At 36.7% G+C, this 15,025-nt stretch overlaps 1 protein-coding gene across 1 annotated transcript in view; it reads right to left on the bottom strand.

Moving 5' to 3' along the window:
* Positions 1 to 10,187: 10,187 nt before the first annotated feature.
* Positions 10,188 to 15,025, bottom strand: part of HCN1 (hyperpolarization activated cyclic nucleotide gated potassium channel 1) — a 369,515-nt gene continuing 364,677 nt past the window's right edge. The window contains exon 8 of the mRNA XM_044779352.2: positions 10,188 to 12,063. Within this exon, the coding sequence (XP_044635287.1) occupies positions 11,186 to 12,063 (878 nt within the window). The 3' untranslated portion in view covers positions 10,188 to 11,185. The remainder of the gene's footprint in view (positions 12,064 to 15,025) is intronic.

The raw sequence follows: 15,025 nt of genomic DNA, 5'->3' as shown, positions 1-15,025 counted from the left end.
CTTACATCTGGAAGTTCCCTAAAATGCCCTTAAAATTTATCTACCCCTCTTAGAACTTTACTAGCCCTGTACTTCTCAAATATTAATTTACCTATGAATCACCTAGGGATCTTGTTCAAATGCAGATTCCTGCCGGTAGGTCTAGGGTAGGGCTCAGCATTCTGCACTTGTCCAAGCTCCCATATGATATGTTTGTTGCAGGTCCATTCACCTACTTTCAGTAAAAGGTACAGGGGGACACCTAGTTATATTGATTGATGACTCCTTTTGGTCATTGTTTAATCATCAGCTCAGTGAAGCCCTCCCTGCTCATGCTGCTTAAAATAGCAAATGTCCCACCATCCTTGTTCTTGACACTCCCTTCTCTGTGTTGTTTTCCCTCCAAAGCTCTTTTTACTGTCTGAATAATTTTATTTATTTACTTTACTTATCTAATTTTTATTTATTATGTATTTTTCCTAGAAGCATACAAGCTTCACAAGGGCATAGACGTGTCCTTCTTGTTCACAGCCCTATCCACAGTCTAGAACGTTTCTTGCCACACCATAGGTGCTCCAGCAGTAAATTTAATGAATTAAGGATCATCTAAATTATATGTAGAACTAATGGCTTAGTTTGATTGAACTTCTAAGGTAACGTGTATAACCAGAAAATGGATACAAAGGAAATCAAATGGAGTGATTAAATAGCGGGAATAACAAGCAATGTGATGGAAATATTATGGATAAAAAGACAGACATTCTTCAGATGTGACCATCCCGGTGACTCCCTTGGCTGTTCAAACAATCAGCTACTACTGGGCAGTCTGTAAGACTACTTAATTATTGCAAAATAAAGCCCATATTCCTCCTACTCTTTTTTTTTAAAGATTTTATTTTTCCTTTTTCTCCCCAAGGCCCCCAAGTGCGTAGTTGTATATTCTTCGTTGTGGGTCCTTCTAGTTGTGGCATGTTGGATGCTGCCTTAGCATGGTTTGACGAGCAGTGCCATGTCTGCGCCCAGGATTCGAACCAACGAAACACTGGGCCATCTGCAGCGGAGCACGGGAACTTAACCACTCGGCCACGGGGCCAGCTCCCTATTCCTTCTACTCTTAAGTCATTTTTAATAACTATATTCTGCATTTTAAATTTTATAAAGATGATGATGAGAAACCTGTAGGAAATAGAGTTCAATTAATTAATTCGATAATTTTTTTCTTATTGCTGCCTCTTCTTACTCACTTTTATTCTTCCTAACTCCAAATATTTACTTTCTATTATAAAATATACTATCCCATAAAAATTAGAATATCTGTGCAGCAGTGTGGCTATTATATCGAGTGCAGCGTAAATTCCTGTACACATCAGCATTTAGGATGATGGTTCTTAACCCTATTGATGCCCTGTTTTTATAACTAATATTTTATAATAGACCCATTAGTCTCCGGAAATGATAATCATGGATTGAATAAAATTTTTTTAAAGAAGGAATACATATAATGTCTTACATGCAATACAAATGAGACCTAACAACAAAAAAGGTATTTATATAAAATAATAAAAAAATTAATGTGTAAATACTAGTACACAGTTATTTCAGAAATTCTCATTTTCCCCATACAAACCCACATTCTCTAGCGATTGGTACCCACTGGACTGGAAGTCTTTACGTAAGGAATTCTGTTACTGTAGGTATGTGAGAAGACATATATCTTTGACAGTAGGTAGTTTTGTGTGAATGTACATAGTATTTGTGTTTAAGTTTTGGAAAATCTTGACAACTTTTCTCTCTTGAGTGTGCTGTAGCCATAACAGGAACGCTCCATGCGTCCTGCCCTGTGCGCCTAGAGATGTCCCCAAACGCTGAGCCATTCTTTGTCCACTAGGAGATTTGCTTCTCCCTAGCTTGAAAAGCTGCCTTTTGGTTGTTTCTTGTTTCTGAATAGGCCACATTTCCAGGCCCTTCATATTCTTAGTTTAATCCATTCCCTCCTGTCTCCAAAATAGTCACATTCTTCTTGAGGTGAAGTGCCCAGGATTTATATTGATGCTACTGTCAACGTCTCATAGATTAGAGGGGAAGTAAGATTAGTCTTAAAAACACAGGCATAAAAATGTCCTTGATGTTTTCCAAAAATTTCCCTGCTTCCCAGTGTATCCTGTGTGTCTACTACGTTGAAACTGAGTTCCTATAACCTACGGCTTCTCCCTTCGCCTTCACATTCCCATCGCCATTATAAACCAACTAGTTCTGCCTCATTTTTTATTTTGTTATTTATGAAGATTATGTGACTTCCTTTGGAATGCTTATCTTTGCCTTAGGCATGCATTTTTAGCTCCATTTTAAACAAAAGCACATGATTATTTGAGCGGATGCGTCATAGTAAATAAGGAGATTATTAAATACATTGCTAAGAAGGCCCACAAAACACATTTTTGAAGAGATTGAAGAATCTATGAAAATATGCCAGAAGGAAAGTAAGAAGAGAGAATGTGGTACTAAGTGATGACAAAAAATCAGCCTCTCCATAATAAACCAAATTCTCTGTCACATAGTCTACGAGTAAATCTTCATAACTACTTCAATGTCATATTCCCTTTTGCTCTTTGGAACTAATACTGTGACACTTCTTGCTATCAAAATAAATATTTAAAGCTCTTTTCAGATTTATGTTATGTTTGATCTCTTTCAGTGTCATTTTCTCTCTTTTCATGCACTGTGCTTGAATTGCTTTTCCAGTGTATGTTGTCAGTGAAGTCTGATTCCTAGGGAATCCAAGGGCCCGTGGCCCCTGTGGATCCTAAAACAATTCCTGGTAAGGTGGGAACTCTTGAATTGTGTTTATGCATAAAAGATTAGGTTAGGACAGCTTAAGAACTGAGATGTGATGTGTCTTTGTTTTTGGCTGGCGGTCAAGCTCCCTAATTTTTCTTGCCCTCAGATCTAAAACAAATGGATAAAGCCACTTTTGAAAGCTTCCAAAGCCATGGTCTCCTTATATAGCATGACTTCAAGTCTGTCAAATACTTCATAGTTTGGGGGGATACAGCACCTTTAGAAATGTCATAACTTTTATTGCAAGAAACTTGGCTGTTTTTGCCCTCAAAGAAATATGTTTTTCAAGAAATATGTTGTATTGAGACAATAGGCCCAAATTACTTTAGGAGGGCTATCACAGACACTTAAAATTTTCTAGATACAAACTAATTCCTCAGGTAGATATAACTACTAAAGTCACTTAAAAATGTGTGCGGGAAGCTTACCATACAATACGTGTCACAACTTAGAAGAAAAAGGTATTTCCCCACCCTACGTACAGCCATCACTTTTTCTGGGACATCTTTTACTGCCCTTTTGGGAAGTAGTTAACATGATAAAATGCTTGAGCAATTTTCTGACAGACCTTCAAGAAATTAAGATCTCCCTTGGGAATATTTCCTCACTCAACTAACAGTCTGATTTATAAAGAGGTTAATAATCTTTAAACCAATAATTTTTTCTAAAAAATGATTGTCAAACCAATTTTTTTTTCTTACAAAATAGTCTCCCTAGAAGGAATCTTTTCATTGGTGTACTTTCTCTGAACTTTTTGTCAAGTTTAACCTAAAACTTTGACGTATGTTTGTGATTGATTTATCTGAGAAATTGTTTTAATAAGTTGGCTAAAGTCTCAAAACTGGCCAACATTCATAGCTTGGAACAATTAACAAAATCATGTAATAGATTTCTTCTTATGTGGCTCATGTGAAAGCTAATAATAAACTGATTTGAGAAAGACTAAACTTTGATTTCAGATACCAATTTAAGAAGTTATTACCTGAGAGTTTCAAATGCGGAGAAATTAAAAGTCAATGCCATTTATTCATAAAAATACAGAGTGTCATATGTGATTAATCATCGTTTTAAAAAGAACTATGCAAAACAAGCCCAAATCGATGGATTTGATCATTGTTCTTCTATAAGAATAAAAGTAGCTTAGGTTAGATATAAAGCTACAAAGTTATTAGACCTCTACAAGTAACTATCACAGATCTTTAGAGTCTTGAGAGTTGGAACTTGGGAAGCTATACATGTCTAAAGGCTTTTGAAACGTGTCTAGAAGGACTTCTGAGGTAATTAATTTACGAGCCACACATAAAAAGAAATCATATTTTGTTTTTGATCAAAAACAGTGATCCTAAACTAAGTCATTTGCTGTATTAACAAAATAGGGCTTCAAATAAGTTTTGGCTGACTCTCAAAACAGGATTTACTATTACCAAGTAGAGATAAACCACGATTGAGGATACTCATCTCAACTTGCTACTGGTCCCAAAGGCTATTCTGAATTGGGAGGTTAAACTTACCTTGATTCATGATGGCGTCTTTGGGCTACGTGTTTAGCAATTTAAGATAATTACAGTAAGGAGGACAATGATCACTTGGATCTTTCCATATGTTCATTTACAAGCCAATACTGTTAGTATATTTTGATCCTTGGTATGGAGATATATGGAGAATGTGTGCTATACAGTGCATGCAACCCTTTATTAAATAATATTTAATATATCTCAAATTATGTACTTCGTTATGTTAGATATCAGAATATATCATACTTTGAGCAATTCAGAACTGCACCTTTTCAACAGAATTATAGTATTTTAGGTTGGTAATAGATGTGAGAGAAGAGTTAAGCAAACAACTTCATTTTTAAATCCTTAGAAACTAAGGCCTTGGACAAATATATTACAAGAAACAAATGAGAATATTTTTGGCAAACTCTCTTTTAATTTTTCAAACTTCTTTGAATTATGTTTTTTCTTCTTTTAAAAATAAATCTTTCTGGAGCTGGCCAATGGCATAGTCGTTAAGCTCTTGCACTCCTCTTTGGTGGGCCAGGGTGCGCCGGTTTGGATCGTGGGTGTGGACATATGCACCGCTTATCAAGCCATGCTGTGGCAGTCGTCCCACATATAAAGTAGAGGAGGATGGGCATAGATGTTAGTTCAGGGCCAATCTTCCTCAGTAAAAAGAGGAAGATTGGTGGTGGATGTTAGCTCAGGGCTAATCTTCCTCAAAAAAAAAAATAAAAATCTTTAATTTCTGAGGACTTTCCCTCACACATTTAAGAAGAATTACAAATCTTTCAAGAAAATATCTTGCCTGTACACATCTGCATTTTCTCTGTGGAAAATTATGATGTGTCTGGTAGAACAACAGCCTGTTTTGGTCTTTTTTGGTAAAATTTCTTCATTATTCAAAAAAATGTTTGAATAACTCTGAATTACTTGTAGTCAATTTTATAAATCTAATGAAACATAAAAGACTCTTTACCTTTTGAACAATTATTATATTTACTGATTTACTCAGATGTGTTCAATGGAATAAATAAATATTATCCTCTGTTCAAAATATTATTATTTAAATAATTATAATTTTAAAAATTAAGAGATGTTTCCCTTTGGGGCTAAATGGCTGTTGATCCTACATTAAAAATGAAATAGTTCCAAAGAATATCCATGTTTGTAATCTTTTGACTGTAATACCGCCAATAAGATTTGGAGAACTCAGTCTCTTTTAACCAAAACTATTTTGTCACTCTTTTGCCTTAGTACAGGTTGTCTTACCTTCTCAAATCCTTCCCCAGCCCCTATATTCTTTGTCTTAAGCAAAGAAATTTGAATTTAAATTTCTCATTCCCATCACCCTGTTCGGCATACCTGGGACTTTCTTTAGGATTCAGCATTTCCACAAGGCTGTGTGAGATGGTAAACACAATAGAGAAACACCCATTTCAACACATATCCTCCCAACTGATAATCTTTGCTCCATAAAATTAAGAAGATAAAGTATAAAACTATAAAACCATTGGCCTGATAAAAAAAAAGCTCTTTAGAAAGTTTAAAACCCATATTTCCTATTCAGTTTCTGCTCTTCTTTATGTTATGATGCTGGCCAGAGGCACTGAACTGCTGATGAGTCGAACCAGCTGTGTTGAATGTCCATATTTTAAGAGCGTGTTTCCTTTGTCAGTAAAGGTTAACTCTTTCTCCAGCATTTAACACATTATTCTTTCTCTCTACATAAGGGACTTCGGAAACAAATCCAGAATCTTTTGTATAGGCCCTTTTAATATTACCCTTAAATAATTCTCAAAGAGCGACAGGGCAATTCGGGGCAAAGCTTCTATCACAGAAACCCTTCAAATCTCCTTTCGGCCCGTCAAAGTCTCAATAGGAAGCAGCTTTGGGAGTAGAGTGAGGGAACCAAAGCAGGGTCATGCCAGTGCAGGGTCAGATCTTGTTTTAATTTAAAATTGTGACATTTGGTTCATCACTATTACCTTAATTTTGACTTTTTAATTACTGCGTCAAAATATTATATCTTGATTCTTGAGTTTTTGGACACTTCAAATTTTGTGCGTGAGGCAAATGCATCACTCACGTTACCCACGTCCTGGCCTTGCTCAGGGACACAGTCTCCCTCTTTCTTCAAAGCAGAGACAGAACATGTGTGAATTTTGGGAAAAGGGAGCAATGATTTCACTGAGAGAGTAGCCAAACTGAAAAGGAATCAAGTACTACAAAATTACTAATATTTTCTTCTAAACAATTCTGATAAAATTATCTTTTTCTGGCAACAGATTTGTGACTATGCTACGAAAATTTTCCCTATATAGAGAAACAGATGATTTTCATACTGTAAAGCTATGAAAGAAATGATGAAGAACAGAATAACAAATAATGAAAATGTCAATTGCTCTCGGAGAAGGAAGGAATGTGGCCTTCATGCAAAACTCCGAAACGGGAGGAGGAGGAATATGGGTCCTCCGACATCCTTGATGAATTTAGGTCATTTATACTTTCTTTGCTCCCTTTTAAAAGCAGGGGTTCTCTTCATGACTGGCTTCACTGTTGGTCAGTTTATAAAATATAGATGCCATTTTTTAAAAAGGAAAGAATCAAAATTGCTTAAGAAAGTAACTGCTTTTGAGCGCCAGTAGCAGGAATACTTAACCCCAAATACAACAGCAAATCTTTTTCCATGCTATTTTCCTGGAAAAAGAATATATTAAATAAAGTTATAGGACTGAGCTAACAATTCATGGCATGCAGCCAGTCACAGTTGCTTAAGTTTTTGACCATTCTTTTCAGAACTCAAAATAGCTATTGTTGCTCAGCATCCAATTATCATATAAGGACAACATTTCTTTCGTATTCTACAGTATAAGTAATTTTTCAAGTAGACAAAGCATGTAATAAAACTTTGCTAGGTGTAGTGCATATGAAAGAAATAACCACGCCTGGGTTTGGGGCACGTATTTCAGAAGAATAGAAGTATAAGGGAGGGGCCGACCCCATGGCCTAGGGGTTAAGTTCCTGCGCTCCACTTCAGTGGCCTGGGTTTCACCGGTTCAGATCCTGGGCACGGACATGGCACCACTCATCAAGCCATGTTGAGGTGGTGTCCCGCATGCCACAACTAGAACAACTCACAACTAGATAAAAAATATATAACTATATACTTGGGGATTTGGGGAGAAAAAGTAGGAAAAAAAAAAGTTTGGTAACGTTGTTAGCTCAGGTGCCAATCTTAAAAAAAAAAAGTATAAGGGAAAGAAATAACAGCTTAATGTTATAAATGATGAAAGTGAGGTGAATAGAGACCAAGTAGCATAGTAAAATTAACAAATGTAAACACTTAAGTCGAAAAAGAAGGCATGGAGATTTTAAAAATACATCTGAAAGATAACAGAGATTGCTTGTACTATGAAGTGTAAATAATTCAGGATCTGAAATAATACACTTAAAATTCAAAAACACTTCATATTGTTTAAATCACCCAAGACCTTTAGGAATTATTCTAATGATCTGCCTGTGTAATTTGCAGTGTCCTGCAGATGTTCTGTCCATTTTAAGTTTGTAAATGGCAAAATCACCACCTTCTTTAAGTGGAGCAGCATCCCTCAGGGAATCATTCACCTGCCGAGGTCACTGAGACCTGGAGACAGGTTATTTATCTGATGAATAGAATCTACTGCCACTCCTGCCATTTATCCTTACAGTTCTCAAGAATCCTTACTCACTGTAATAAACTCTAGCTCAGGCTTTTAGGTCTGATTCAAAATACCACTTGTATCAGGAGATTCTATGACTACTCAAAACCTTCGCAAAGCCCAGGGCTATCATAAAATAAGATTGTATACGTAAATTATAGGGCAATTATTTCTCATTCCCATATCCAATAATAGCACAGAAATGTTTGTGTTTTGAAATTTTGCAATAAGCATATGCTAAGGAAATAAAGAGCAACGAATTTAAAAAACCCAATGTGTACTATATAGAAGAGATATAACACAAGAATAGCTGGAAAAATCCATGTTCATTTTAAAGTCCTTTCTTTAGTTATAGAATATCTATAATTAATTTTATAACAACTATCAAGTATAAGCCCTCTTGGAAATCTTGTGATGTAAAGATAGAAGCAAATCTGTACTCATTAATGAAAGAAAATGTCTGATTAGAGCATATTGATAAAATAAAATATTCATGATTTTAGTTTATTTTTTCTCGAATTTATTAATAATCTTTATATATATTTATATATGTATGGCTTTGAGCAAAGACAAAAGAAATACTCTAACTCATCCCTGATCATACAGTTGTTGTAAGAATCAACTATTCTACTATTTTCCCAGCAGCAAAGAGACCAATCTTTTCCATAATACATTTCTTTCTGTACAGATTAAAACTCCATACTTACGGATTTAACTATGTACAAAGAAAAGAGGTCACTTTTCAACAAGCGATGGACTTTTATATTACAGGAATGTGAGTCAATTTTTTTCTTAACCTAAGTATATATATTCATACACATATATGTATATAATTTACCCTGTACCACTTTATTAGTTTAACATATAAACCTTAGATTTTTTTGTCCATTCTATTACAAAGTGAATAAAAATTTTATGGTTGCACTGAAAGACCATGCAATTCAATTTTGCTTATGTTTCCCAATAGTGCTCAAAATAAAAAACCAAAAATTTATACATATAAAAATATTTCACTACCAAACCCATTAGTCCTATCAAATGTAAACCTTTAATAATTTAAAGGACCGATGCATGATCTTAATAAATTGAAGTTAATTCTCAATATTTTAATAAAATAAAGGAGTTTTGTACTGATATATAAATGGTCTTGCAGCTTTCCCATAGGTCTAGGTAGACTGAACAATCCCTTTCTTACACCATTCCTGACAAGCCATCATATGTCACCAGCATGTTAATGATAACATTACATTGACTAGCATTGTTGATTACTTCCACACAAGCTGGGATCTGTTAGAAATTAAGCATAGCAACTCATTTTGGTATTATAGGTATTGTATCCGTAAAAGGCATAACAGGCAGCATGGATCCATTTTAGAGTTTTGCTTTTGTTTTTGTTTTCTGTCCTCGAGTCTGTCTGGAGGTCCCGCCCCATTTAATGTGTGGTCTTTGTTAAGTTCTTCTTAAATGTATCGCCAGTGTCAAGGATAATGAAGACCTCCACTGTAGGTCATTCTCTTAACTTGGGTTATTTACAGAAGTCGGTTACTAGGAATCTTCCAATTGTGTTCCAGTCATCCACCACCTTCGTGGGACGCATTAGGCACAAATGATTACTCAGGGACTTTGAGAAGAAGCAGATGCTCACAGATCATGGAAAGAGTTAAGGAAACAGACAGACAACAATGCTCACAGACATTCAGTTTGACCCCTGCTTTGCATCACCATGTCTATACTTTTCTCAGCACATTTAACAAACCTCCTATCTAAGGGCTATGTTAGTCACCACATGCCTTAAGATTTACTGACCATTTAGTTACAATATGCGTAGAACAAAGTGTGTGTTCCCAAACAGACATGATGCTAGAGTGTATTTATTTTTTTAAATTAACACCACAGTAAACTATCAACTACAGTGAGGACACAGAACACACCGGCAACTCCAAATCAAGCTGCGGTTTACAAATCACTATTTAAATAATAATAATAATAATAATAGTAATAATATTAAATGAAAGTGAAAACCTCACTTCTAGACTTAAGTCAGAGATCCAAGTCAGCCTTACAGGAATTTTAAGATAGGCAATTAATGAATGGTTATACTTTTCTAGAAACGAGAAATACTGTCAACCTTTCCCTACAATGACTGCTTTGAACCTATTTTTTTTCTTTTCAAAAAGCATGCAGGGACTATTTTCAGATGCTTGATTATGGAAGAAGGAAGAAAAGTAATGATTTTTGGTGTAATACAAGCAATTTGTAGAATCGAGCATACAATTTTGCATAAAACATTGCAAGTTAAAATAATATTGTAGGTTTCAAGCCATTGCATTACAGTTGAATAATTGTCACAATTAGGTTTTGTAAAATTTAAAACTCTTAGTTTTGAAGTGAAGCAATAAAACTAAATTCTTAAACGATGACTTTTACCTTCATACAGCACAGGATAGCTATTTTTACTTGGGTTGAAAAAGTTATTTACAACTAACATTGATTGAGTCTTGGTAAAAGTCCGAGAACACATGAAGAGAAATATCCCATCAGCTTTCTGAAAGATCAAAGCACAGGTCTGAGGTTAGAGAGATTCATAATAGTGGCAATGCTAGTCTCCTACCGTGGCCAAGCTTACAGTGTGATCTTTAACCTAATTCAAAATTGAAAGCACCAAAATACAATTTAGATCTATAAAATGGGACTTGCTATTTAATCCTCCATAATTAAGAATTTAGATGCAGAGACACAGCTAACAAAAGAAGTTTTGATTGGTGCTCTTCAGTAGCTCACTTGAGTTGCCTTTTTAAAATCAGAGTTTTGTTTCCACTGAATCCAAGAACTCCTCATAAAATAGAGAAATACATATATCAAAGGAATTAAGTAAAAGTAGGTTAAAAATAAATAATCTTACAACAACATTTTAAATTCTTTAATGATTTAAAGAAAGGAAAACATATAACACTGAATGCTAAACAAGTCTTTTGAACTTCCCTTGGGATTTTAGATATATATTTAATAGTATATGTATACATATATTTTACATTTTGCGTGTAGGCCAGAGCTGTCTAAAATATCTCTTCATAGGCTATAGGGATCTATAAGGAGATAGAATAAAATAAGATCTGAGAAAACTCAGTTTATTAGAGTATTTCTTTCTGCTTTGACAATCAGCAGGGATCATAAATTTGAAGCAAATCGTGGCTTTTCTGCATCTGGGTCTGTACTTAAGACTGAGGAAGACTCTCTCGGAAGAGCAGCTGCTGGTGGAGGGGGTGCTGGAGGGACTCCTCGGTTTGGGGGAATGGCTCCTGAAGACATCTGTCGGAACAGGGTGACTCGCTGGGGCACAGTGCCCCTGCCCCCCGCCTGAAGGCCCGTGCCGTGGACAGCTGTCACAGGCTGAGGGATGGAGGCCAGGGACTCACCCACAGTGGGATGAGGTCTGGATATCAGGGTGGAAACCTCATGGGGTAGCGAGGGTTGCGAGGCAGAGAGGGGCCTGACGTCTCGGGTCAGGCTGGTGTTGTGAAGCGCCTGAGTGCTCTTGTGCACGTCATTTTTCGGCGTGGAGCTGCTGGGTGTCTGTGGCTGTTGGGGCTGCTGCTGGGGCTGCGGTGGCTGGGACTGCTGTAACTGTTGCTGTTGCTGCATGAGTGACAACTGGGAAGCAGTGGGGGAGGCATAGTGGAAAGTTCGAGTGGCCAGTGGGCTCTGTACAGGAGGGCTGCAGACCACAGTGGTGTAGGAGCAAGGTGAGAGGATGGCTGAGGACTGGGGGGTCTGTGTGCTGGGACTGGGGGAATGCAGGTTGCTATGAGACAGACTGGTCGCTGAGTACACCGGCGGAGATTGTGTCCTCATGCGAGAGGTCGGGGTAGTAGTTGAAGATGTAGAATTCAGGGCTGTCATTTGAGGATAATTGATGGGAGCGATTGCCTGTACCATCTCCCGGTCGTGTTTCACAATCTGCTTCAGGATCTCGTTCTCCTGATTGTTGAAAACACCAGTGTTTAGATCCTTCTGGAACTTTTGCAGAAGAATTGAATTTTTCTTTCCTGTCAGCAAAAGAAAGATAGGCGCTTAGAAAGCTGACAAATGACTGATGACAACTCCAAGTGAGAGCGGCTCCTGAAAACAGAAGGATGTCAGCGTTCCATAGAAGAGGCTTAAAAGTCAAGTCCAGTACCCACCTTTAGACACCTGCCCTTCACGATCCTATGTCTTTCTGGCAAATCTTGCCTTCTATGCAAGCCAAGTGGAAAAGTCTGTAATATGGCAAAAGCCATCTCACAGAAGAAATGGAGATATTTGACATGAAGACTACCTTGAAGAGTGGGAGAGGTAAGGGCATTCGGATCTGGATGGGCCTGGAATCGAGATATAAGTTTAAAGCTTCTTTCTCAAGAAAGAACAATGGAACACTTACTATGGGACTGGCACCCTGCAAAAGCCTTTAGGTAGATTTATTTTATTCAATGCTCAACTTTTCGAGGTAGGTGTGTTCACAATCCTGTTTTACCCAAAGGAGACTAGGACATAGGAAGGTTAAGAACAATGCCCAAGAAAACATGATCAATAAGTAACAGGACTGAGCCAGGAAAACAGTAAATCTGATGACAGATTTACTATGGATAAGGAGCCAGCTGTGTCTGTATTGTGTGAGTGCTTGCTAGAAGTGCAGTCTCCTGGGCCTCCGCCACTTGCTGAACCAAATGCTGCATCATCTTCCTCGGATCCCAGGTGGTTCGTACCTGCAAGTGGGAGACCAGTGCCCTTCACCAGCGATTCTCTACCCTACCTGCATATTTTTCTCATCCTTGGAGCTTTAAAAAATACTGACTTCCATCTGCACCCTACCAATTAAGTCAGAATAACAAGACATGGGGTCCAGACTTCGATACTTTACAAGCAAATTTCCCCAGGGGATTCTTATGTGCAGCCAGATTGAGAACCACTTCGTAATCTTTCCTCCTCTGGAAGGTTGTTGTGAGGATCACAGGGCACGGTGTATGGCACGCTCTCAGCGCACTCTAGAACCTCAGTGAGCATTACCTCTCCTTCCTGCCGCTGTCTGTGGAGTGGTTTGCAATAAGTAGACATTCTCTGGCAGACAAACAATTATAATTGATAGTATATTGATGAAAGAGGGGGAAATCAGTGACTTTTTATGACATTATTGATCAAATAACACCCAGCTGCACATGGAAACTGAAAAGTGAATTGATTTCCCATATCACTAAAAAAAGCATCACATCTAAAGTAACAAGGCATATTTTTGAATGGAAATATATGTTATAATTTACTTGACTACTGGGAAAAGCGGTCATTTTAAATGACCACCAAAATGAATAGTTACTTGTCTCTCCTTACAGAATTGTCCTAATTTCCCAAAGGAAAAAAAATTTCAATGTAAGTAATAAATGTAAACGCTTATTTAGCATATTCCCTTAATCAACTCTAGTACACATTTATAAGCAGTGGGCAAAAATCTGAGAAGGATAATATTTCTTTGTGATCATGTGAACAATCAACATTTCATAATCTAAGTATCTGTCACCTTGTGAAAATTACTATCTTTTAATGCACTGTTAGAATTTTATAAGGATTAAGAATGCAAATGCTTGCTTCTTACTAGGAATTTTATTGCCTATATTATTGATTACAAACCATTTCATGCAAACTTTCTTATAAAAAAGTAACTGCAATAAGTTAGATGTGAGTGAAGCTGTATCAGATTAACAGAAATTCTCTATCAAAATATCTTGTTATTAATGCTTTCTCTAAAGATGTCTAGCTTTCTTAGGAAAAAACTCATATGCTCAGAAATTAGTCTCCAGCTCTACCATGAACACTCACACATCACAAACAGGGAAGTAATTTTCAAATGAAGTAAGAATGCTTTCAGGAGTCTCACTTTTTTATGGGCATTGTCTCCCTGGACACTATGTCCTGTTAAATCTCTAAGCTGTCAATATGAATTTCTAATATGTGTTATGTCTAATGGTAATGTCCAAATACTATCTTTCCTTCTCCTAACCTAATTTCAGATCCTTGTGCAGTCTGCCGTCCTATGAATATAAGAGGGAAAGAAAGACGTGAAGTGCAGAAGAAAAGCTGACAGAACCGTAAGAATGAAGCCGATGAAGTACTTCTTTGTTTACAATCAAGTGATCCCAATCCCCCCTCTTTTGAGTTCATCGATTCTTTCATCCCTCCCTACCTGTCTTCAACAGCACTCATTGTGTACTAGGTACTGTGGATGTAATAGCGAAGTAGACATGATCCCTCCATTCACAAAGCTTAGCATCTCTGGAGCAATTACAATAAGGAAAGCAGTGCTATGATGGAGGAACTTCCCAGGGGTGGGAGAACATGTCCAGGTACTCAGCCTATTTGGGGAGTGAGAAAGCATAGAAGATTTCTACAAGGAAGTGATATCTAAACTGAGATCTGAAGGTTAGCAGAGTTAAGCAAGGAAAGGGGCAGAGAAGAGGAGGGTGGGAGAGGAGGATCTGGGTGTGGAAAATGAATGCATAGCACCTTCTGACATCAGAACGTTCCAGCATATCTTGAGAGGTTAACAGCAAGCCAATCTGATCTAACTTTACTATGGAAATTATTCAAATCTTTAAACTAATGGCTGACAAGGTCTACTTTATATATTTTTTAGAGCAGAGAAGACTTTAAAATAATTGATGTTTTCAAAGTAAAGCATCTATGGAGGGCACTTCTATCAGGCTTTTTCTGCTTGAGTCTGTATTACAAACATTTCAAGAAGTTTCTACTGAGGCAATTAAAATGCACAAGTTTTCAATACTTATAAGAATAAAATGTAAAGTTGAAATTTAAAAATTAAAAAAAAAACTTGTGATAAAATTTGGTTTGTAATGTAGACTCATACTATTGTATCTTTAGCTCTATTTTAATGCTATCTAGAATTTTATTATGATTTTTTACCTGAAGATTCAAATTGTTTTGGCATCACTGGGGAAATCAGATTGCATAGCTAGTAAAAAT

Source organism: Equus asinus, chromosome 10, assembly GCF_041296235.1.
Source record: "Equus asinus isolate D_3611 breed Donkey chromosome 10, EquAss-T2T_v2, whole genome shotgun sequence".
In the NCBI taxonomy this organism is placed as follows: domain Eukaryota; kingdom Metazoa; phylum Chordata; class Mammalia; order Perissodactyla; family Equidae; genus Equus; species Equus asinus.
This window is presented reverse-complemented; position numbering and strand designations above follow the sequence as displayed.